This window comes from Melopsittacus undulatus, chromosome 3, assembly GCF_012275295.1.
Source record: "Melopsittacus undulatus isolate bMelUnd1 chromosome 3, bMelUnd1.mat.Z, whole genome shotgun sequence".
NCBI lineage: Eukaryota > Metazoa > Chordata > Aves > Psittaciformes > Psittaculidae > Melopsittacus > Melopsittacus undulatus.
The window spans coordinates 63,374,470-63,401,256 of NC_047529.1; the positions used below are offsets into that span (position 1 = coordinate 63,374,470).

The following is a 26,787-nucleotide window of genomic DNA, read 5'->3' on the forward strand; positions in this document are numbered from 1 at the left end:
TCTTTTGAGCTGGGCAAACTCAACTTTCATTTGCAACACTCTTAATGCTTTCAGTCTGAAAAGTCGTTTTAGAAATAGTGAATGAACATCAAAATTGCAAGCTTGAGGAGGAGATCTTTCCAAATAACAGCATTCCTATTATTACATAAACCTGCTCTGTGGGATTTGCTAACCTCATCCTGTAACTCTGTTAAACACAGCTCCTAGACAGATGAGAGACATGGATTGATGGAGGTTTGATATTCATAAACAAAATCTTGTTGGGACCATGAGCCAGTAGCTAACATGAGTCTCAAAACAAATATGGATGGAGGACAGCAGGAGACTCTAGCTAGGAGTTTCCCATTTCCCTTCATGACAATTCTTATCAGGATGGGTTTTGAAAAGCCATTTAACCTCTTCTTCTTTCAGAGTGGATGATTACTTTCCGAAATTGCATGGATGCTATGACAGCTAATTAATTATTGTTGTCTCATGCTTTATAAATTTAATTAGTATAAAGATGGTTAGCAGGGAGAAACAGTGCATAGAAAATGAAGGTGACCAGAAACGGAATGCAAGGAAGACTCCAAGTGTAGTAAGATAGAAAGCAGAGAAAAACAAAAAATAAGGAAAGGAGTTTTGAATAGCAAGAGATGTGTGTGAAAGAAGAAAAAGGTGTGCTGCCTTCCAACAGTAGAGGAGGGGAAAAGGAAATTAAAAATTAGAATCAAGGCACTGAGATGAATGGATTTGAACTACAAAGAAAAGAAAAGAAAATTAAAAAGATGTAATAAAAGCCACCCAGTCTTTAAAGTAATTGATCCTTTCATTTATTTATACCCTTTTTTGATATTAAAAGAAAATGGTAGAGCACTTATACTGAGTGCACACTATGTTAGCACAGCTCTTAATTCCTGGATTATGTTGTTAAATAATCAACTTTTGCATCGTAAGTAAATAATTAAACCTTGGTTCTCTAAACCTAACTGAGAACATAAGACTGTCAGAGTGATACCGGATTTTAGCAGAACCAATATTGTAGTAAATTAGACAAACTGGAAAAACATTCTAAAATCTGTAGCTGTAAAGACTGCTAGCAGAAGCACCTGGACTCCGTTTCCCCATGGAACAAAATGAAATGGACCATCTATTATTTAAATCTCCTTTATTAAAGTTTCATCTGGAGAAGATGGAAGCATGGATTGTTAGTTGCTCTGCAAAATACCTAGATCTGGCCTGGGTCTTGTCCTGTTGGAAAGGGTCCATGATTTTGGCAGCAGGATAAGAAAGGGTGTCACTGTAGAAGGCTAAGGCAGTCTTGAGTTCATGTTAAAATATCCTTTCTTCCAATATCCCTAAAATGAAGAACTACGAAACAAATCCTTACACTGCAATGGACAGTAATTCACCAGTTCCATGGCACTATTTGATAACATTAAGAACAAGCAGCTTTTACATCTAATAATAATTATATTTACTCTTGTAAAAAAGGAACAGTAAGCAAATTGAAAAGATTCATTCTTTGCGTCCACAGCACAAAATAATTCCTTTTTTCCCATGAATGTCTGTTTTATTTTCTGATATAGCAAAGCACAGGTACAGTCTAAGCAGGGCAATTAATCTATATTCTGCCATCATCACCATCACAGTATTATTTTTATATTATTTTACAATGCAAGGACCTTGGAAGCACAGATCCTGCTGTGCAGAGTCATCACATTACTTCCTGAGAACAACATGGTAGGAACAAAAAAATCTAAGGAACAGCAAATAATCATTCCAACAGAAAAATGACAAAATGCTACAGTGGTTATTGAGCAACATTCATTTCATTTGTTCATTCTTACAATTCAGTGTTTAAAAAATAAATAGAAGACATTTTAATTTTTAGAAGCCCCCACTCCTCCAGGTCCCTGATGCTTTGTCTCACAAAACACTTGCCAGCAGCAAGAATTTGAAGTGTCTTTGAGTACTAGCACAGGGATGAAAACACACCAGAATTCCTCAGCACCCTCTAAGAATCTCCACATCTGGGCTCAGGCTGATTCCACAGCCATATTAGTAGTGTCTGTCCCTCCGTCCCTTCCTGGGGGTTCATTTCACCAAGCCTGGGCATGGGCATAGGCAGAGGAGTCGGTCTCCAAGTAGCACTCAAGCTGCCCGCAGAGAGCCTTGAAGGTGGGGCGCTCACCTGCCTCCGCGTTCCAGCACTGCAGCATCAACTCATAGAGAGGCGCTGGGCAGGTCTTTGGCTGAGGAAGTCGGTACCCCTTGTCCAGCATCTGGACCACCTGGTGTCCTGACATGCCTGCAAACATAAAGTTGTTCATCAGACTGCTGGGGGTCTACTTAGTGATGCCACATGTCTGTATCTGCTATTGAGATGAGGCAATGGGATGTTTCACTGAGAAGTACACCTGCACACTGAGAGCAGAGCTGGCCTCAGCAGGCATCTTCAATGGCCACAAGCCACAGCAGTCACTGGAAGATCCCACACCAACAGCTAAAAACACATCCAGCATCTCCCAGTCCCTTTGCCCCAACTAAGTCACCTGAGAGGCATAGCAAATGGGTTGCTCTGGGTGGGAGGCTTTTTCTCCACCACATGAGTTTGCTGAAATTTTTCTGAGATCTATTTTCCTTAATTTATTCCTAAATATCTCTGGTCTCAGTGACTCCAAAATATCCCAAGAAAATCTGTCCTAATGCTGAATTTTTCTCACATTTAGAAAGTTTTCCCTAATGTGACCCTTAAATTTCCTCTGGTGCAGCTATGTGATGCATCCTGCCTGCTCTGTCACTACAAGTCATGGAGAAGAAACCACTCCCGTGCCTTTGCTATACATTTCTATATTAAGACTATTGTCCTTCCCTTCTAATTTTTACTCTTTTAATTAAATCTTGAATTGTGTAACCTTTTCTTCTTTTCCCTAGATCTCTAAATGATATTTCCTCTCTACATTACCCACTATGTATCAACGTACGCCTTCTCCTAATTGATTGATGAGGCCAAGCTCCTGAAAGTAACATCAGGTAAGCAAATAGCCATAGCAAAAGGACATTTTTTACTGTTTAAGTCACAGGTAAATTATGCCTTTTCAAAGGGACAATGCTGAATATATTTTCAGACAATACTGAGAATTATGGTCTTTCTTACATATAATTTATACTTGAATAGTTTATTTATGTGTGTGTCCATATGCCTGGACCTATAGTGTATATAAGAAAGAGTTGAAGAGTTTTGGCTTTTGTTTCCTTTTATTTTTTTTTATTCTTTTCAGAACAGTTTCACAGGCGGTGAGGGTAGGAATCAAAAACAAAATCAATTTTTCCTTTTACAGGAAATACCAGTTTGGGACCCTGTGAAACGTAGTTTATGAAGAACACAACACCCCTCAGGCCTATACAGATGCAGCATAACTTTTTTTTTCCTTTAGTCCTTCCCTTGTGTTCCACTCACAGCACAAAATGAGCCACAGTCAATCATCTCACTGATATCTTGTGTTATTGGAGGCACAGTTCCTTGAGCATTTCTCACAGTGCTAGGAATAATAGCAGCTCACATACTTTTAAGGTTGGTGACATTTTATTCCTAATTCTTGTGATCCTTCTCTTTTTGAAGGCTTTCCACTGCAAAAGTCAAATATGAGGGAAGGGAGTAAAACCACCTGATTTATTTTTTATTCACCTTCTTCCTGAAGTGCCTGTGCAGAACTACCTCACACATAATAATCTTTTTCTTTATGAGAGATTCTCAAAAAAAAAATTAAAAAACCCCCACAAAACCAAACCCTAAACAAATCCTCCTAAAAAAAAAACCACAATACAAAAAAAAAACCACAAAAAAACCCCACAGACAACAACAACAACAAAAAAAACCCAAACCAACAATAAAATGCACCGTGGGCAGGGTGGGAGACAGAAAAACCTTCCCTTTTTCCACATTCCAAGAACTGGCATCTTTGATCTGATGGTGGAGGGAAAAACACAGCTGGTTTAGGTGCCTGCACAGTGCAGGTTAACTCCCACCAGAGAAAGCTGGAATGGTTGCTAATCGCAGCCTTTGGAAAGCTTCCAGGAAGCCTGGAGCAGCCAGAAGGTTTGACCCACTAAATGAACCTCATCTGAGCAGCCTTTTTTCTGTATTTACAGTTTTAACCTTTAACATGCCCGTAGTACAAACAATCAACTTTTTTGTGTGTGCCATTCTTAAAGCAAGAAAACATTAGGCATTGTTCTTTAGGTAAAAGCACTTACCAGCATATGGCATCTTCCCATAAGTGATTATTTCAAACAGAAGTATTCCAAATGACCAGACATCTGACTTAATGCTGAATTTGTTGTATCGGATTGCCTCTGGGGCTGTCCATTTCACTGGAAGTTTTGTTTCAGACCTAGCTTCATATATGTTTTCATTTTCCACCTGTCACAGGTAAAAAAGGCAAAGCACTTAAGTACCCAACTAAGCTAAGCATGTGCTTAACCTTATCATCTTTCATCCAAGCACTTGCCTTTTAAAGCATACACTTTCCGAAATCTGTTGTTGAACTGGGCTTCACGGTTGTGCAATGCTACTGTTCATCAGAGGCTTTTCTAAAGCATTCATCATTTCAAGTGAGCACACAGCGTTGGAGTGCCTCATGATTAATTATGACCTGCTACTGTGAATTCTGGACCTGGCATGCAAGATTTCATGTCTGTCAGGAGAGGCAGTGTAAGCATCCTGCTGACACTAGAGACCAAATGGCTCTGCGTCTGGTCTTTAGTAAACAGAAAAGGCAGGAGAAAGAGCTAATAAATTTCAGAATGTTTTTTCTCTGATTTATTGCAGTCTTGAAGGGCCATTGACTTTGATAACAATCATTTAAGCAGGTTTTGGGGACTAAAGAACAAGCTCTAAGTGATCCAAAATAAAATATTAGCTTACAGTGGATTAAATTAATTCATGTAAAGTGAAGATGAAAGGCACATAAAAAAAGACGAATTATTTATTTGCAAATTTGTAGAATCATATCCTTAAAGTTTTACAGCACAGACATCTAAACTTTATTCTGTCTTTGATTCCTACACGTAATTTAGCATATATCAGTCACATCCAAACCTTGGTCAGGCTTTTCACATGCAAATCCAGGCAAATATGTAGAAGATTTTGATTTTTTTTTTAATACAGAATGAACATTTCTCATCTGTCGTGACCTATACTTATGAAAACACTGGTTGTTACGGTTTTATATCTACATCTACTGATCTACCGATACAGCTAGCATCTCAACCATAGTATTCATCTCTAGAAACAAGAAATTATTTCATTATGCTAATTAACACATACAGAAATACAGATTTTATTTCTCACACCTACTATGTGATCTTTGAATGTGGCCATGTGAGTGCTTTGGCTTAGGAGACAGAATCATCCTAAGAAAGTCTGCCAAGATGACTCTATGACAGAGTATCTCAGTAAAGCTCAGTTTTAACAAGAAATGTCAGCACCTGTAAATTATTACTTTCTTTAGTGAGGACAGAGGAGAACTATCCATTGTAAGTATTGCTCATTTAAAAATATATATTTTTCATGTTAAAAATGTGCAATCTGAACTTATGCATAACTAAAATAATCAAAATTATGCAAAAAGGCATTTTCCAAGTCCCTCGATGCCATTGTCTAGTCATTATTCTATACTTCAGTATGTAATAAATCCAACTCTGTTATGAACTTCAATTTCTGCTGCTTGAATGGAAAGAAACAAACGAGAAGCAGAAGGCTTTTTTCTTCATCTTTTCTTCTCAGTGCAAGAACATAAATCAATAAAAACAATAATAAGACCTCAGAAATTATGGATTACATGTTGAAATCCATAAAATATGGCATATCAAATCTTTCCAACTCTGATAAAATCATTTTCAGAGTTAGAAAATCTCATTTCTAAATCACAGCTCTTTCCTAGGGTGATCTTGGTCAGCATTACTTGGCATTCCACACCCTCAAGGGCTAGAGAAAAAAAAAAAGTGCAATGGGAAAGAACTTGAAACTGCATCAGATTTAAAGCTCTAAGAGTTCACTTTATGAACTCCACTGTTAGCTATGGAGTGGAATAAGGTCCCTTTATGATTACTACCTGCACTTCCAAGCATCATGGAGGAAGCGCGTAAGTGAACAAAGAGAGAATAGCTGTCAACACATTTCTTTATGCCTTCCCTCACAGGCTCTAGGATATAATCTTGCCATCATACTTGTGATCTCTCTCCATGTGGCAGACACTAGTGTTGTGAACAAAGGTTGTTCAGCAAAGGGTATTTCTTGCCACACTCCTTCCTTGGTGGGTGAGTGGGAAGCAGACATTGGGATGCCATCTTCAGACTGACACAAAGGCATAGGCCAGCTTCTAACCTTGCATGGGATAATACAGGTAGAGAATACAAGTGAACACAGTAGGTGTCCTTGTCTCCCTGGGCATGCTTTTTGCCTGAACCCAGCAATTCAGAGGCTACAGTTCATCTTTTATTTGATCTCCTCCACCTTGTTACCCAGAGTTAAAGTAGAGCCAGTTCTCCCTCTCACAAACCCACCTTAAAAACTCTTGCAAGTCCGAAGTCTGCCACTTTGTAAACACTGTGTTCACCAACAAGAACATTCCTGGCTGCCAGATCCCGATGGATATAGTTTTGAGATTCAAGGTAAGCCATCCCCGAAGCCACCTGAGCAGCCATGTCTATCTGATGTGGCAGAAAGATTTGGGAGCCTGCATCTTCTGTTTAAAACAAGATGAGAGAAAAGATAACATAACATTTATGTTATTAACATACAAATAATGTCCTGTCTGGTTCAAACAGCCATGCAATACAATCAAGTGGAAGAGGTTAGTCAATGACACTATTGAAAGTCATGCAGCTAACTTCACGACAGAGTTAACAGTGCCTGACCCATCTTCTTTAAAAGAGTAAATACTAAACACAGCAGTTGATCTAGGCCTAGAAGGACCTGCTGACGCAGTCCAAAGGAAAGACATTTATCTGCTGATATAAAGGCAGATGTTTGCCTTTCTGACAAGTGCATAACCAGTTTCGAACTGCAAGGATTAATGTCAGTGCTCACTGAGAGCAGCCAAAGCTGACTGAAGATGGAAAATCACATTATCCTTATTCCGTGTTCTCCAGTAATTTTGACTGGAAATATACCATTTGCTGTCAACTGCAACTCTCATTTTCACTTTCCAGTCACTTGACTACTTCACACTGTTCTCTCTGTTGCTGCTACTCAACAGTAGGACTCCTTGAGCTGCTTTCCAGTTGCCTGCCTCTCTAGAAGGACTTTCTGAAGCAATGTGCATGCCATTCTGAGCACTTGTAAGATCAGCAAGTCTCAGATATAGAGATCTGGTAATCAAAGATTGCTGTTCAAATAAAGTAGTAGAAGAAATTTGAGCAGAGCAACTTGCCTCCACAAATGAAGGAAAGAGCCTTAGGCCATGAAAAACTGCAGCCAAAAATTGTAAGACAAGTACCCCCCAAAAAGTCATTTGAGTATACACATTAGAATACAAATTCAGGGCCTTTTTGGTGTTTGGGGGGACAGCTGACCTCAGAGCAAAGAATTTATACCCCAAGGTAATCTGTGTAAGCCAAACCAGTGTTATATTCAAGCATCACTGTCACCCAAACTCAAATGCTGCAGCACTGAAACATGAGTGTTTACCTCTGTAGCCTCTAAAAAGGTTTCAACTTTCTGTTTCAGAATTTTAACAATACCAAAAAGCTGAGTGTTTGCTGTATGTTTATAGCAGTTCTCCTTTCTCATTACAATGGTGACTTTCTCTTACAGCCTTTCTGTTAAATAAAATATTTGCAGCTGGGGTTTTCTATAGCTTATTTTGAATTGATTCCTGGTGAAAGCGTGCCTTAGCATTGGTTTGCATAACCTCCTCCAGTTTTGACATTTTATCTGACCTAACCTTGCAATCACCGCTTATGAAGAGTGTGAAATTCCATTGTTTACTATTCTGCAATCTCCAGGCCTTGAATTTCCTGCTTATATGGATGTTCTGAGATGAATAGGTAAAAGAAATTAATTTTAAATTATTAAATTTGCCCTGTATGTGGATTGTCCTACTTCCTTTTTGAGGCTAAAGTCATTGTCATGATAATCGAGCACTAAGATTATTTATTTCTATTGTTGACTCAGAAAGTCTTTTCCTCTCACACACATATGTTTAATAGTTTCCTTGACCTTTAAAAGAGATAGGAAGAAAAATCAGGCTGTGTGGTAATCTATGGCTTAACCATCAAGAAAATCCATCATCAGGCCACAGCACAATATAGCACTCTAAATTTTTGCAGTTCTGATAAGTGACAGACATCAACATTTATTATTCAGCTTGCTGGACAAAGATATACAACCATAAATTATATTTATATAGTATTTAATCAGAAAATAACTAAATATATTAAAGTAACTTGCATGAGTACGTGGGGTTTGGAAACTAGCTTATGTGACTCACTTCAAAATCCCTCTCTCCATGTTCCCTTTCATTCTCCTTCATCTGCACAGGCTGTGAACTACCTCCTGGTGAAAGCAGACAAGGATGCAGGCAGACCTGAGCACAGGTTTGCCATTGCTCTGGGAATGCTCCAGACAAGCCTGATACAAGCTTGCTCAAGAGCCAAAACACAGCAATGTCACAGGGAAAAAAGGATGCCTCATAAGCCTCGTGTTTCTAATGAGCTGCTTCATGAGGACAGGAGCTGGAGCTGCTAACCCCTCCTTGTCTTATGACCTGCAGGACACACAGGTGCACTGTTCTAAAGGACAAGGATGAGATCAACCTCTAACAGTGAAGTTGCAGCTGAAAGGTTTTTTCTTCCACTGGGGCTTGTTTGGTACCCCAGACCAGGCTGGCCTACTGTCTTTAGCATAGAGGCTGAGGAGGGGAAGAGGCCACAATTGCTCTGGATGCTGCAGTATTCCTTGGAGGGTTTCTCTGTGTGAGCTGGTTCAGCTGTTACTGCTCTGGAGATAAAGAAGGAAAAGCTGCAAGGAGGAGCCTCAGCTGACCAGGAGCTGCAAACTGCACAAAGATAGAGGATAAAAGCACAATTCTCTTTGGGATCTGAAGTCCAAATCATGTACAGCTGTCTCATAAAGTTTTCTGACTATACTGCCAAAACTCCAGGTTGGGCCAGCCAAGCACACAAGTTCAAGCACAGCACTACATTAGTGCAACTACAGAGGTTTCCAGACCAGAGCCATCTGCCATGTGGCTAGTTCAGAGCAGGTCAGAAGAGTCAACAGCTGTATTCATATGTGTATACATGTACTTCAGCTTGTTTTAAAGTTTTTTAGAGGAAAAACTACAACAAAAGAGTAAAGTTAATATAACTTCCACATTCAAACCCAGGCAGTACTGGTGAATTTATAAAACCTCCCCATGACTTTATCGTATCATGAAAATGTAGTGCCTCCATGCCCTTTTTTACTATCATTTTTTGACAAAAATATTGCTCTTATATGAAAAATTTATTAGAGAAAATATTAAAGAAGGCTTAGGGTCTGCACCCTGTTCTAAGCAATCATTCACAACATCTCATATAGGCAAGTCAGAAGAATATTTTCGTTGACAGATGCCTGACATTAAAAAAATAAATAGATAAATAAATAAATAAATAAATAAGCAGCACTTTCTCCATTTGAGAGCATTGCCTCTGTAATAATTCACTGAACCTCAAGACTGTGTTCCTGCCGGAACAAGCCCCAGGTCTATCAGACTTGATAAAAACACTTATACATTCTACGACAATTTCATTCACATCTAATAACAAAGAAAAGTTTTCAGTTGCATTTTTCTCATATTGGTGGCAGCTCAATAACTCTGCATAGCAGTGTTCATCAAGAAGTATCCCAAAGTACATTTACAGGGTGCACAGGGAATTCACATGCCCATCATTATTAAGTAGCTGTCGTTATGGTGGTATGAGATAGTCACTATGCATGAAATATTAGAGATTTTTAAAGCTGAAAAAGCATACCATACATTTCTAGGAGGGGAAACTGGACCAAAGAACAATCTCTGGACTCTTCCTCTATTGTAGTTCACCATGTTTACCCTTAGTGCACACAGAAACCCAGTAGCCTTCTGCAAATATCTTCCTGCAGTGGCTGAGCATCAAGAAAGCTTATCAGGATCTGTGCACTGATCACCAGCCAATACAGATCACTTTGAGTCACAGGGCTTTACACAAGCTTCAAATCTCTTTCCTTATTACTCTCATTGACGGCAACAACTTTTCTCTAACACTTATCAAAGCACCTGGATCTCTGCCTCTACCTCTCACCTCTCTTTATCTCCCTGTGCACAGGCCATCAGGCAAGGAGACATACCATTAGTGTGGGTTTCAACTGGCTATTTTTACAGTTATCTTGACAGCTGCCCGGAAACCACCTGACTTTCCTCTCCAGGACTACAGGAATGAGCATTTGGGCAAAGATCAGACCACATACATGCATTACCCACAGCAAGGGAAGCTGCCATGCATATGCTGGCAACTGATCCACACATAGGCTGCAGAGCTAATGTGTCCTGGACATGTTGTACTCTGTGCACAAACAGGCTAATTTTCACCTCTGCGATAGTTGTGACTCATCCTGTCTTTCTCAGAGCTATTTCTGTGGTGCAATAAATGTTTTAATGCACAGCAATCATCTCTTGATGTGCCAGGCTCTTGCAATCAGATAAGTAGCAATCTGCACACAAAGGAACCAAAGACAAGAATTTAAAGGAAATTTGTGCATTGCTACTTCTGACCACTAAAAGCTGTAGCTGGTCTGGTCCAAGCTCAATGCAGCCCATTTCTTGGTGGGGCTGTCACTCTACGAGAGATTTCTTTTACTGTAATTGTTCCTGGTCTCAGCCTCACTTAAAAAATGGTTCCAGAGAGAACATGGTAGAAGGCATGTGACATGGTAAATACTGTCTGTGGTATTTAGCAGGGCTCTGCATTATGGGCTGGAGAGAGAGAAAAAATTTAGCAAGACAATTGCAGTGAACATTTTGTCTTCAAGAGATAGTGACAGCCTTAAAGACATTTAGCACCTCAGAGACATCTGCTAAACTGAAAATGGGTAAGACTAGAATCAAACATTTCTCAATAGCAGGAGTGAACTTGAAGTGCAATCATTATGCTAGTCTGCTTCATGCTGTACAACCTTATTTTTAATTATTATTTGCCTTCAAAAGAGCACTTTGAAATGCTGCTGAGATAAAAGCCCTGATGCGATAGGCAAGGGACAAATTCACAGTGAAAGGCTATCCCTGCCTAGTAATAGATTTCAAAGCTGCTAAGTACATTTTGTGGAAGTGCCTCTATTTCATGTCAAATACAATAACCTATCCTTTTGGATGCTTATATTTTTATTCTGTCAGTGTATTTTCCCATCTACTCATAGAACAGGGTGAAAAAATGTGGGTCATTATAAGGCAAGATTCAAACTGTGAAAATACTTTGGCATGTCAAAAAATCATAAACCTCTTTCTTTCCTCTTTTCATATCCCCACAAGTTACAAATAATGTAGCCTTTGTATTAAACCAGAGTGCTGTACTTCCATCTTTATGTTAGTGTATTTCCTACAATTTCCAACACCCCTTGAAATGAGTTTATAGCAATTTGCTTACTTTGCAGGTATTCAAGAAGACTTCCATATCTCATCAGCTCAGTAATAATGTAAATTGGGTCCTCCAAAGTGCAAACAGCATAAAGCTGTATAAGCTTTGGATGTCTCAAGTTCTTCATTATTTGTGCTTCCCTCAGAAAGTCTTTTGGATCCATTGAACCTGAAACAACAGCATATAACAAAACATAAGCTGAGGTTATTAAAGGCCTTCCTACCAGCCTCGCAGTCTTAAGGGAATAACTGAGATTGTTTTCTATCTTTCAAAGTACATTAGCATCTCAAATCTTCACAGTTCCCACAGAAAACAGACAGTGCAGTGGAAATAGTTAATGTCCATGCCAGTTGCTCAGGGACAGAGAACATATGTGTTCCTGCCTCCAGAAATATAAAGGCTAAAATTAACCACCCCCCACCCTCTCCCAAACAGGAAAAAAAGTGAGGATAGACTGCTAACTGATATAATTTAAGCAAACAATTATGTTACAGCTGGTTAATGAAATGACCAAAGACTGAGGAAAGAGCCTAAGTAATGAACATAAAATTTCTGACTGAAAAATAGTGCTGCAGTAAGAATTTGTTGCACCATTTTTTCTGCTTCAGCCATCAAAGCCTGAAAGCATTGAAATCATGTTAGCATATAAGGAGTAGATGTGTGCATTTTATAAACAAATAAAAAATATAATAGCAACCTTATTAGAAATACCAATATATGCATAGGTGTAACATTAATTTTACATTCCCTTAAATGAAGAAGTATCTTAATGGGTAATGATCCCAACTTTTTAATTGTTAGATCAGGTCATAATATCTCTAGATCTATTCATATACACAGTGAGCCAATGCATAAACTGTATCAAAGAAACCATACAGAAATGGCACAGGGAGTTAAAATCAGTGTCCTATTCAGTATTAGAGCTCATATGTCCTGAACAGGGAATTGATTAGAAAAAGTATACACAAATCAAGAAGCAGAGCTTTCTCTATGAATGATCCAGCAGAGATCAGATATTCTCAGATGTTTGAGGAAGATGGTAAATAACATCTACCTCACAATATTTGTAGAAATAAATGTGAAATTATCCAACTAGTCAAATATTTCCTTCCCCCAAATCAAAATAGCTTCATTAAGAAAAGTCTGCAGTATAGGTGGGAAGGGGAAATGTACCCAAGTCTAGTTTGCTCTATGCCACATTTAAAAACAAACTCTTTTCTTAGTGTAAGCAGAATGAGTTATTTGAGAAGCCAAAGCTGCAAGAGTCTTTTTGTTTTGTTTTTTTTTTTTTTTAACATTAGGTAACCAACAAGGTTCATTTGGGAGTTTGGCTCTGTTCCAAACATGAATGTTTAAATGAAGTGAATTGCTGGGAGGATGCTAAATGGCTCAGCAATAAAACTGCAACAGAAAATCTGTTCTACAGAATGCACTTGTAAATCAGGACGGGCACCTTCACCCTAGCATCTACCTTGAATGCCACCTCCTGAAAAGTGCTCCAACCTATTTTCTGTAACACAGCAATGATGTGTGATTTCATACCCTTGTATCAATGCAAAAGGAATGACTCAGAAATGCTTCTGATACAGACTTTATGAAAAAAGAGCCACTTGACTTTGTAACTTGTGAGAGCAAAGATTACTGCAAGGGACAGGTGCTTCTCTCCCCTGTGTCCTCGTATTTTCCTTGGCAATCCCATGGGGTCCAATTTGACAATACTGTGTAGCATGCCCTTAGGAGGAATGGTGAAAGTCAATGTATTCCCATGCTATCAATAAATGGATAGCAGCCAGTAATACATCTCAATAGGTACAGGCTATACCCATTTCTTTTTGTCACTGTCGTAAGAAAGTGGTGGCCTGCATGAAAAGCAAATGACTCATATTTGGTCTGGATAAAACAGAGATTAGGACAGTCAGGTGGAAAAAAAACAGATCTGCAGTAGTAATGCTATGACCTTTTCCTGTTTAAAGCAGCACAATCCTTACCACTCTGAACTTTACACCAATCTTTGGGTTTGAAATAAAAAACTAGGGTTGTATTTATAGAGTTTGAACTCACCTTAGTACTGATTTAATACTGTGGCCCATTTCCTTACTCTTTATAAGATATATGCTTTTGTCATGGATATCATCCTAAAGTCTATAAAGAAGCTGTGTGGTATGAAGTATTCTGCCTCTAAAGGTAAATGCATAAGCATGACAAGTGATTTAACATCAGTGCCAAAATTAGACAAGTTGATCCTATAAAGGATAAAGTATGTACTAACTTGGGGTCTACCAAAGAACTTTTCCTCCTCTATGGATCATTATGCAGGTTTTCTTCACACCACAGAAAATGACAGTCTGATTTGTTCCCATCATCAAAGTTTGCCTAGAAGGAATCTCTCAGTTTAATCCTGCTGTAAACTTCTTCCAACAACTGAAACCAAGCAACATGTTTTTCACATACAACAACTTCCAATAAATTTATCAGGAGGGAAGTTTTCTATTATCCAAACAGCAGCAAATCCTTCTTTACTTTGTAGAAGTAATTGATTATAATAATGATAACCAGTGACAAAGATCACTTAGTATTTCCTGTATATTTTAAAGAGCCTTTATAACCTCCAGTTTTATTTTGTTCATATCTTTAAATAGCACAAGTAGCAGACAGTGACCAAAAACCCCTGGGAGCTCTGTAGCTCTTATACTGTAGTTAGTAAGTTGATTGGATGCTAACTGAAAAGAAGTGTCTTTATGAGTGTTTTGTCTAGGATTAGGTTTTAGCAACTAGATAAGCAAAGTAGAAACTGCTTCCAAGCTGAAGTAAACATGATTGTTAAAAGCAATAGATAAAGCCTGTCACAATAGTGCCAAAGAACTTCCAATGCATTTCTTTGAGGAAGTTTATATGTGAAATACATAAGATATATGCCACATGGAGTTTCAGATAACTGGGCTTTTTTCCTTAGTTTGTAGTTGAATTACATGTGATTTTGATGAAGTATATTTTCATCAGTAGGTGGTAAAGTGTATCAAGAGCAGATTACTGTAAGCAGAAATCACCTGATCAAAAACCAACTAGTTTACAACAGCCTCTACTGAAACAAGAAGTATCCATTTTAGAAAACACCAGTTTATGAGTAGAATGATGAATGCCTGAAAAAATAAGATTTTGATAATTTGTTTTTTGAATGAAAAATGTTTTTGTAAATGTCAGAGTCCTTAAGAATAAAATGTTGGAATTTGTTTCTTTGATGTGTTCTATGATGCGCTGTTTTGCCAGAAACTACCTCTACTTTAGGCCTACTTAAAGCAGGTGAACCAGTTCTGATTACATTCTATCTGAAAATACTTTTTTTCCAATATTTAGAAAACTTCACCATATAAGATAAAGACTCATAATGTGGAAATGAGCTAGACAGAGGTCAGCCATTTTCCAGCTTCCACTGGTTTAAAGGTAAGTGGTCCTTAAATACTTAACAAACACCTCCCAAGACCCTTTTTTTGCAGCTTTCAATAAACTTTCCCAAATGACTTCAAACTACCATTGTCCTTCAGAGCAACCTTGCCTTCTGAATAAGATTATTCAAAATTAATTAATGTACAGAGTACCATGAGCGTATATTGTGATCTTTTGAATATGATTATGTGTAATAAAGAGATATAACATTAAAAAGACCAAGTTTTTGATAACACAAGAGACTGAATGTAAACTATTCACATTAACAGGAGAATATCTCAGGTATCTAACAATCCCTGAGAAGATTTCTCACCATACAGCAGTGAAATTGCAACTTAGTGTAAGGTTAGTTACTGAACTATATAGAATAAGTTATTTTTTCCAGAGAAACTAGGCAGCTTTCCTGAGTGCAGAGCATTTTACACAGCGTATGCACTAAAGAGATGACATATTGAAGAACTGAAAATATTATTAAAGCCTCCACTGACAGCACCAACCCAGAGACTATTTTGAGAAAGCCTCCTGAAAAAAAAAAAAAAAAAAGTCATGCTTGTGCAGTTTCTATGCAAAAAGAGAAGCCTGGGAGATGCTTTACAATGTGGTAATGACAAATGCATCTGTCAACTTGAACAGGCATAAGTAACTTTCTCAGATAGGATTAATTGGTGATGATAGATGTCTGCTTTACATGCTGACAGTTGGAGAAGCAAGCTACTCCAGACAATAGGTTCTAGAGAATCCATCACACTCAGCACAGGACAAAGTGCAAATCCCTGCTGCAATGATTTCCACTTAAATAGAAAAAATAATGTCACAGTGAGGAAATAAAAGCAGAAATGTGAAATGACATGTTCAGGGACCTACAGGAAGACACTGGCGTGCAAAGCCAAGAACAAAAATAGCAATTTTCCTATTTTTCTATCTGCTATCCCTACACCTCTTTGATGACTGTGGGTCAACAGCTTAGAAGTCAGAGACGTTCCTTAAGGTGAAGATTTTCTTGTGTTTTGTTTTTTCATTCACACATCCATCACTGTGATTTTTCTGGTTAAAATGTCACAGATGTCTCCAAAGCGGAGTCAAACACCAGTGAACAAAAAGAATGTGGCATCACATTACTACTGCTTTTTCATGTAATCACTGTAATCAGCAGATTGCAATAAGGATAAGGAGAGGTAACAGGCAAAACATGGACTCAATCTTGAGAATTTCATTTGGGAATGCCAGGGAATATCAGTTATTATAATTGTGGTGAGGCACAAGGGGTGGGCTGTGTCTAAATTGTCCACTTTGGTGCTGTGATGACATTATTTTGATTTTGCTGTGGGGAATTCTTTCTATTGATGTGAGAGAAGTTTGTGAAGTTAGTGTGATCAGTACAGATTTTCATGAACATTCTTACATATGTGATTCACCAAGGTGGGGTTGTAATGTATTGGGTTTGCACAGCAAGGTTTTAGTAGAGGTGGGACTAGAGGCATGGCTTCTGTGAAAACATGACAGAAGCTTCCCCCATGTCCAATAAAGCCAACACCAGCCCTCTCCAAGATGGACTCACTGCTGGCCAAGGCTGAGCCCATCAGTGACGATTGATGGCACCCCTAGGATAATGTATTTAAGAGAGACAAAACCCCAAACAAAAAACACCTGCACCACACAAACTGAAGCTGGAGAGAGGAATGAGAATATGTGAGAGCAACAGCCCTGCAAGACAGCAGGGTCAGTGCAGAAGGAGGGCAGGAGGTACTCCAGACACCAGAGCAGAATTTCCCCTGCAGCCCATGGTGCAGACCATGGTGAGGCAGCTGTGCCCCTGCAATCCATGGAGGTAGGTCCATGGGGGAGCAGATCGCCACCTGCGGCTCATGGAGGACCCCACAACAGAGCAGGGAGATGCCTGAAGGAGGCTATGACTCTATGGGAAGCCCATGCTGGAGCAGGCTCCTGGCAGGAACTGTAGCCTCATGGAGAGAGGAGCCCACACTGCAGCAGGTTTACTGCAGGACTTGTGACCCTGTAGGGGACTCATGCTGGAGCAGAAGGACTGCACCCATGGAAGGGACCCATGCTGGAGCAGCCTGTTCCTGAAGGACTGCACCCCATGGAATGGACCCACACTGGAGCAGTTTATGAAGAACTGGAGCTTGTGGGAAGGACTCACTCTGGAGAAGTTTATGGGGGACTGTCTCTTGTGGGAAGGACCCCATCCTAAAGAAAGGAAGAGCATGAGGAGCTGTTTCTATGAGGAGGAAGGAGCAGTAGAGTTTTTGATAACACAAGAGACTGTGATGAACTGATCACAGCCCCACTCCCCATCCTCCTGTGCTACTGTGGAGGAGAAGCTAAAGAATTCAGGAGTGAAGTTAAGCCTGTGAAGAAAGGTGGTGGGAAGGTGTTTTTAAGATGTAGTTCTTATTTCTCATTATCCTACTCTGATTTCATTTGTAATAATTAAATTGATTTCCCCAGGTGAAGTCTATTTTGCCTGTGACAATAATTGGTGAGTGATCTCTCCCTGCTCTTGACTCATGAGCCTTTTTTAATATTTTCTCTCCCCTGTCTGGCCAAGGAGAGGAGTGACAGAGCAGCTTTGGTGGGCACCTGACATCCAGCCAGGATCTACCCACTACACCAAAAGACTCTAGTTTAATCATGAGTCTTGTGGTTCTTCTTGCAAGATTAATTGAAAACGTGTATAAATACAAAGATCGCAGCCTAATCATTCTCATGTTCTGAAGGTCTCCATAATCCACTGCTGGCTCTTGATGGAAGTCTCCAAAGAGTAAGGGGAGGGAAATTGGTCTTGGATAAATAGATTTCATTTTCTGATATTCTTGATAGTGAAGTATTGAATATTCTGTTTAGAGATGGACAACAAATTGCTAGCAGAAAGGAATGTGTTGAAAAAAGACTTCATGAAATTGGAAAACATCTCTGGTTGAGTTCTTTCTCCTTCAAAATTTCCCTTACAGTCCATAAGGACTGTGCCCGGAGCTGTTGTCCATAGCCAGTAGACTGCAGACCCCAACCACTGAAGCTGCTTAAACTAGATACTCCCTAATTATAAAGGCAGGTGGTCACACCCCACCAGGTTCATCAGAAGATATTTTCTGTGGCCTCCTTAGGAACCAAGTCCTTCTGCAGTTGCTGGTCAAAGGGTTCCAAGGCTGACTGCTTTAAGATCTCAGAGGCTCCACCAGCTCGACATTTTCCTCAGTTTTATTATGTTTGTAAATTCTGTGGAACCGCAGAGCACTGCTGGTAGCTGAATTTGCCTCCTCCAACTGCAGGTCATTATCCCGATGCTTAGACCTGAGTTAGTCACACAGATTTTACAATCAATGGAAAAACATGCTTTAATAACATGTTATTCTCCCATTATAATGTACATTTCTAATCTATAGCTTGATTTACCTGACTTGTAAGTGCTTATTTCTTCCCACTAATTATTAAAAAAGCCTGATACATCTAAGATGTTAGACGCCTAAAAATAAGGAAAACATAACTAGTATGCTATGCCTCGATGTTTCTGAAAGAAAGACTTGTGAAATTTCCAGTTTGTGTACAATATGTGAAAAATTGGCTCTTGCTTCAAACTGGAGTGGAAACAGGTTTCTGAATACCCTAATTATTCACAAGTCAGGAATCACACATTTGCATCAAGTGAGAACTAGCTCTGGAAAAAATCCATCACGAGAATTCTGGAAGTTTAATTTTTCCCACACATTGGAAGGTCATGTACCTAAACACAATCATTTTATGCCTTTTAGCAGCGATAGCTAAATTAGTTTAAGTCCAGAAAAACTGCTTGAAAAATAGGAATACCATGTAACAAGAAGCTATATTTAGCCTTTCTAAAGACAATTGAAAATTGGTTTAACTCGCTCTGTATATACACCCAGAACAAGAAAAAATAATGCATACATGGAAGCTTTTATTTTTTCACAGAAGACATAACAAGAGTCAGAGAGAAGACATTGGGTAAATCCAGATGAGAAATTAGGCCCACATTCTTACAGATGTAGTGATACACCATTGATAGAAACTGTCAAATACAGCAGAGGTAACTTCTCTTTGTGCCTCCACCTCAGGACTTGAAGACTTCTACTTGTTATATAGCCAAGAACAAGCTGTGTTTTGGTTAAATATAAATACTCTATCTCAACAGAAGGGTGAAGTGAAATGGCATAAACCAGCAAAGTATGCAGACTATACATAATATAGGACAGATGCACACTGCAAAATAATGCTCAGCAGAAAAACTCAAAATAGCCAAAATCCCTTCTGTTCTTCAGGCCTATAAATCTGTGATGTATTGGTTTCACTCTGTTCTTCTATATTGCTTGCTATCTGGTTACCTTACTTGATTAACATGCTCCAGCTTGATAAAAAAATCATGGTTCCATGTTACAATTTCTATTGAAGTAAAGCCATTTTAATAGAAACCTCTCTATCTCAGTCCCCAATATTTGACAGAATACTGTTTATCACATTCCTCTGTTGTTCTGATGACTTTCTTTTTCCAGCAGTTCTATGCTGTAAAGCATCTTAGCAAAAAGATTTTGATTTAAAATACACTCCTTACTCCCCCAGTGTAAAGATTTAAATCTTTGAGCCAAGCAACAGGACATGGTCATTTTACAGTGTGTTACACTTGAAGCCTGAAATATCACCTATGTGAATACTGGAAGCTTCAGTCATCAACATATAACATGATGTATTTCTTGATTACTCATAGAATCATAGAATAAAATCATAGAATTACTGTTTTTCATTCACTTATCATCTTTATATTATGATGAATAAAATTGTCAAACCTAGCCTCTACTGTAATTTTATTAATATCAAACTAAGCATTCACTTAGATTAGGGTGAGGGTATTTAATTATTGAAATGTTATTGCTCATGAGTAACAATGAGAATAAGCTATGCAAAACCAATGTGCTAACTGATTACAGCAAGGCACTCCAAATGGTGAAAAACATTGTGTAGAAGAGGATAATTCTCTAGAGAAGTGTACTACAAGGTTAAATGCTTCCATGTGAGTTTGAACTGGATTTGTAGAATGAGATAGTTCACAAAGTACAGTGATAAGAGATTCAGTATCACTTATCCAATTTATCAAGATGGCTTTAATAATCAGAGTTTCGTTCTAAGCAACACTAAATGCAATGTGCCATTCCCTTATCACAGTATTGCATCACAGACTCTGGGATCCAAGCATCATATCCAGGTGGAGCTTGTATCTTCCCTAACTTAATATAATGCACTGTGAAATCAATAAGACTGCTATTGTTGACCTTAACAGGAGTCAGACCAGAGTAAAAAAAAAAAAGATGGAAAAAGTATTGATTAAACAACCTTTTTTCCCAGCTGAACTATGATACTACAAAAAGTAGAAGCGGGTTTCTTAGTCTGAGCAGTTTCTTTAATTTCAGTTAAACAGAAAAAAAAGTTTGTTTTTTGCTTTTGATTTGCAAGTCCCAAAACACAAAAAACTGATACAAGATAGTCTTAAACCATATGCTAAAATTCCTCCCTGTTCAGGAGACCATTCAAGCAGAGCTCAGGCATATTGTTGTTATTCTGAATCAAAGATCTGAATCTGTTCTGCTTCCTGAAACATGATCATTAATGCCCAGCACAAGTTTTTTCAATTAACCACAGCTATTTTATTATCTCTTTTTAAAAAACACATATATCATCCAGGCTACCATTCTTATTGCCGTGGTTTAAACCATGACACTTATCTATGTGGTTCTTGCCATCTGCTGGCAGGTATTTAATGCTGTCAATTTAGAATGCACAAATTACTTGAAGTAAATGAAAAAAAAAATTAAGAAAAATGTTAAAAGCTGTATTAGTAACAAGCCTATATTATATGCAAATATTGAGTATTTAAAACTTTGAGAAATTGTAATTGATCAATATTAACATTAAAGCACTTCTTAAATACAAACTTAACATAGTGCATATTCTATATTGCCAAAGGAATCATTACAATATAGCATCTAAGTCAGCAGAAGAAATTCTGCAGATGACAAACCAGTAGTAAATTGATGAAATGAAGTCATTCAGCTCCATACAAAAGAGTTGTCCTTGCGGGGGCTGCATTTTTATGTAGTATAGATGTCGAGTGATTTCAGTTCATATGGAAATAGAAAACTGTACAAAATTTAAATCCAAAATGCTGAAAAATATCTGGACCTTGAGCTGTACTAACCTTCATGTTTAAGTGCATAGATTTTAAGAATGGTTGCATATACAAAAAGGCTGTCTGTTCAGTAACATTTTAAAAATAAAGGAGCACCCTTGCTAGGATTTCACATTATTAACATTTAAGAGTAATTCACATACCTGGTTTTAGTGTTTTGATTGCCACAGGGGTGGTATTATTCCACAGTCCTTCCCATACCTCACCAAACTGGCCAGATCCTAATTTTTTCAAAAAATTCAGAGATTTTCGGTCTATCTCCCACTGATCAACAGTTTTATATGACAAATCAAAAGTAGTGGGAATTTGTACCTGGTAAAGGAAAGTAAATAATACAGTAATTGATACTTCTAATATTTTTTCAACAGCATATATAAGGCATTAACTATGTCATGTAAAGTCATAACTGATATAAATGTTTCCTTATAGTACACACATGTGATAAAGTGTGCTGAGAACATAAAATACAGCCCATATCCTGAGTATTTTTTGTGAGAAATAGGAAATACTCCAAAGAAAATACTTTGCCATTAAAAGTAAAAATTAGAAATCATCTCTCTAGCAAGCTTCTTGAGCAGTGACGTATCGCTTGCCTGAACCTTGTGTGTTTGCCTCTGTAATTACTTATGGACATCTAGAGTTATGCCGTTGGAGATTTCATCTCCATATACACTTGTAAAAAGGTATTCATAAATCATGATTTGGCATATTTTCTCCTACATTACATGACAGCTTGTCCAAAACACCATGGTGTTTTATTATTAACATGTCAGCTTCAAGAACGAAAGAGAAGCACTACCCAGAACTTTCTGAAAATAACCAGATCATCAGCATTTTGAATTGGTAGAAGCAGATATGGGGTTAACACCTTCTGCCTGATCTCTGATGAGTTAGCTTGCAAAAAATGCATTGCACAGTGCAGCACCCACTCTTACCTTTGGGCATGGCTTTCCAAGCACGACGCAGAGGCCATCACTGTTCTTACTATAATAGTCAACAAACTCATTCAGAGTTTTGAAAGTTTTCCTTCTGCTTAGGAAAAAGCCTCCTTCATCCAGCTTTCTGATCCTGTAGTGCTTTACAGACACACCATCAAAAACTAAGAAAATTTAAACATATTAAGTTTCCAGGAATTATAGCAGTGGTACAATATAGCCAATGGCCAAAGCATCATAAGGTTCCTAAATGTATTTATGAGGACCTTAAAATAATTTAATTTGGTTTCAAAGATGACAGCTAGAAAAATATCCTTCAAACCAAAGTTCGCTGATTAGATAACATACCTAGTTTATAAGTCTTCGGCTGTTCAGGTTTGGAGATTCTTGCTTGCAACATAAGAATTTACACAAAAATATGTAAATGTGTCTTCTATGAGGCAGCTTATACTTTCCATCATTTAGGACAGCAAATCCAGCCAGAGGCATCTAATTCACAGTAATCATTTAATCAGTTTTTAATATTTCATTTGTCAGTGTTAACACTCCAAATAGCAGCTGCTGGGCCGGCAGGCATTTTAGAGCAACCAGATATAATCTCCACATGGCCATGATCCTCTGAAAAGCACTCACATTGGTTTTAGTGCATTTTGTGCATGTTTGGAATATGTAAAAATCAGACCAATAATGTTCTGTTTCATGTAGATGGTGACTTTCTTTCCCTTGAAATGTGTTTTATTCTATTATGTTTTTTGCTAATCAATAAGACTTTGGTCTCCTCACCCTCTGTAGGTTATTTGCACGCATTCCACAACACCCAAAGTGTCCTCCCCTGTGACTGTGGGAGCATTCTTTAGATGTGTCAGAAAGAAGGACCACTGCATGCTTGGTGTAGACCTGGACCAGCAAATACCAGAGACAGATAAATAAAAAATGGACTGCCATTCTTCTAGTGCATTATTTAAGGAATACTAGGCTTGTAATGGCCATTTCTGATGTCTCCATCATATATGACTTTGAGTAACAGTGTTGAAAGCAGAGTGCATGCAACCCAGGGAGTCCTCAAGACAATCCATTTGGGTGGGGAAAAAGGATTTTTGTAACATTAATAAATAAGATAAAATAAATACTTTAAAATGCTGTTTATTTCATCTTTATCTCTTCCTTTCTGTGTGTGTGTGCATGTTCTACAATGCACATAATCTATCAGTACGGTAGTACATGTATATAACTTACAAATACATAAATGAACATATAATGGGAGTTAAGACCAAAAATATTTTTATTTACAGGGGTGAACAATCAAAAACGTTTGGAGACCGTTAGCTTAAAGATCTCCTTTATTAAAAGAATATCAGTAGTAGCAATGGTGGCTGAGTATCAATAGAAGAGGGCAATTCTGAAGAGCTGGAAGGGGAGTTAGTTGCTGATGCATGACACTCCATGACTGAGACATCACTGTCCATTTCCAATGGCAATGGAGATTTTATGCTACATACTGAAGGGTAAAGGATTTAGATACTACTAATGTCACATCTGTTAATTCTAATATTAATAGTGATCGATGAACAATGATAAGTAGTGTGATAAATTTTCTTCATCTCAAACAGAACATACATGCATCAGGAGAAGGAGGCTTTTGGATCCTAAGAATTGCAGGTGGAAAAATGCTTACAGCTCAATGAATGGTAGCAAGCTGTAATGAGATTAAGTGAGACAAGTATTTGAAGGTATGGAGAGGTATTTTTGTCACCTGTTAGAGCCGGTGTGGAAGCAAGGTGAAAGGAAACAGCCTGCCTAATCAGGTTGGGGACCAGTGACACTGAGAATCGACTGAAAAAGGCAAATGCAAATCACCTACTGAGCTTGGGGAATAGGTCAGAAGGAGAAACACTGGAGTAGGACTAAATGTCAATCATCTAATTTTGATAAAAGACAAGTAGCAGTAGGTAGAAAAAGGCGAGAAAAATCAGAGCAGTCTCCCAGCCTGCATTTAAAACAATAAGATGGATGCAGAAAGAGCTCTCAAAGGAAGGAGGCTGCCTCAGTTGCCACCCTAGTCCTCATCACCAAACATTGCACCTTTGCAATAGACCAAGTGGCTCCTTCCACATCCATCAATTTGGGAGATTACCATCATCCAGTTCTCAAGCCCCATGCACAAGACAGAAGTCTGAAAAGCAAAAGGGAGGCATAGGAAAAAGTCCTTCTGCTCTTTAGCTGCAGTATGTATTTCAGCAGCCAAAATTCCAGCAAATATAATCAATTTGGTAATGTTGACCAGTGGGGACTCTTAGTTAAATAATTTAATAGAAAATGAAAATACTTTTCAATCATAAAAGCAGCCTCAGCATGGTACATTTGAAATGCTAATTATAAAAAAGCCCAATATTGTTATTGTTCTCCTCTGGACATATTAGAGCTGATAGATCTTTGATACAGGCAACACTTCATGAAGCTTGGCAATCACTTTTGTTTTAGTAGCAGATACAGCAGACAGTTATATATCGTATGTAGAAAAAAAAATAGAGAAAAATATTGGTTGTATGCAATGAACAAAGGCGATATAAATTATAATTTGTCTTTTAACTGATTAAGTTACAAAGGAAAAACTCTTCTTCCTTAACTACTATCATGTCAGATCAAATATTTTCTTAGAGTACTGTGCGATTATCATGCCAGACCACCAGAGGGCATAAAGGAGCTGTTGAAAATATTAGGGGATTTTGTATCTGCCACAAGTAATATATTTAGAGACCTGAGAACTTGCAATTTTGCGTGAGAACCAGAAACTAGAATGTTTGTTAATATAACTCCAGAGTATAATTACATCACACCTTTCAAATTCCATTTCTTTTTAATTTAACATCCAAAATTAATATATTTTAATTGTAAAATGCATGTGTATATTTTGTGATGTACCATTTAGAAATAGGGCTGAAGCAAAATGAAGGAAATGGTAATTCAGTAACAACAGGCTAAAAATGTAATGGCTTTTCCAAAGTTCACAGGAAAATGCATCTGACCAAATGAATTGCTATTTATGATGCACTGAATAAAAGGCCAGCAGGTTGACTAACTGTTAATCCAGTCTCAGTTGTATATCACTAACAACAGTAGTTTGACTACCTACTTATTAGCAGCATTATAATAATTATTTGTGAAGCAGCTAACGTTAATGCAAGAGCTGATTTGAAGGAAGTGCTTTAACTTCTTAATTGAGTCTTACAACTGGCAGCCTCCAGGTCAGGCAGTGATGTCTGTAGAGAAGCTGGAGGGAATTTCTGCACTGATACTATCTCTTCTTGTGATAAGCAGCTGAGATTAGTGCTGTATTTGGTAGGGGGCTGTTTACTCCTATCCCAGGGCTGATTCTGGCTGTACAAATCCTGCATTGCACACTTGCAGCACTGTATCATGGTTTGCCTTCTCTGATCAACACAACACAGAGTACATGTCACTCAGGGAAGTGCCTCTGTCTTCTCTACATCCATGCCAAACTGCTAACTAGGACAGGGTCACAGCTCTGGATTCACACAACTGGAGAGAAGCTGGGTTTGAAGTCCGAAGTGGTTTTCTCCTTTACTCGTCTTTCTCAAAAGAATCACAGCTCCCTATTAGATTTCTTCATGGGTTCAGTTTAACAAAAACATTCTCCTCTCCCTGCTTCCCATCTTCATAAGGTCAGGCCATGCAGAAGTAGGTTGTGTCACCCCAAGAATGAGAATAAATAATTTACTGCTCCCTCCCCAGTGCAGCAAAATTTATAGTGGCACCAGCAACATTCACAACTTCATCAGATCAATCCTGGGGACACAAAGGCACCATTACCACCAGTGTTCCACCTCTTCTCCTGTCGGCAGTCCTCTGTTGCACTGGCAGTGCAGCACTGCTAACAGGAGCTGGGATTACTCTCCATGCCAAGTGGATGTGGAGGAGGGTGGCTTCTGAGATCACTCTCACCAGCACAGAATTTGAGCAGGGGCTGATCCAAAATCATTTTCCTTCTATGGCCATGATTTTGCCACTCCTACCGGTCTGTTTCCTTAAACAACAAACTGCTCTTCCCTGTGCTGAAACAGTCTGGCCTAGAGAAAACCACACAATCTTTTTAAAGAGCAGGAAAAAAAAAAAAGGAAGAAAACATAAAACATTTACGTTGTCATTTAATGCAATTGATCTTTCAGATACCATTATTCAATGAGGGGGGAAGAAGAGAGACTCCTGCTATCATTGGCAATGACACTCAATTAAGCTGAGCACATCTAAATTATGGCTTTTAATTAAAAAGAGGCAATGTCTAAGATGGCATCAACATGTTTAAAAATTTAATACATTTCACACCAGATGCTGGAGTCATCAACATAAAAATCTGTTGACAACATGTGCATTTTTAAAATGGGAAAACCTATTTTTAAAATGTCAAACACTTTAAAATTATAGCAACACATCTCAGTGTCCTATCTGGTTTGATGAGCTTCCCATTTAAACATTTGCAGATGAGGAAAACCTCTCTGAACATGACTTTTTGGTTTTAATTTAAATAGTCGTTTATCA

General features: G+C 38.2%; 1 protein-coding gene across 1 annotated transcript in view; it reads right to left on the reverse strand.

Moving 5' to 3' along the window:
- Window positions 1–2,081: 2,081 nt before the first annotated feature.
- The window catches only part of FRK (fyn related Src family tyrosine kinase), a 50,413-nt gene continuing 25,707 nt past the window's right edge, over window positions 2,082–26,787 (reverse strand). Inside the window, exons 3-8 of the mRNA XM_005154793.2 lie at window positions 22,231–22,394; window positions 21,439–21,607; window positions 11,647–11,805; window positions 6,550–6,731; window positions 4,240–4,405; window positions 2,082–2,290 (exon numbers count right to left, since the gene is read on the reverse strand). Coding sequence (XP_005154850.2) covers window positions 2,082–2,290; window positions 4,240–4,405; window positions 6,550–6,731; window positions 11,647–11,805; window positions 21,439–21,607; window positions 22,231–22,394 — 1,049 coding nt within the window. The remainder of the gene's footprint in view (window positions 2,291–4,239; window positions 4,406–6,549; window positions 6,732–11,646; window positions 11,806–21,438; window positions 21,608–22,230; window positions 22,395–26,787) is intronic.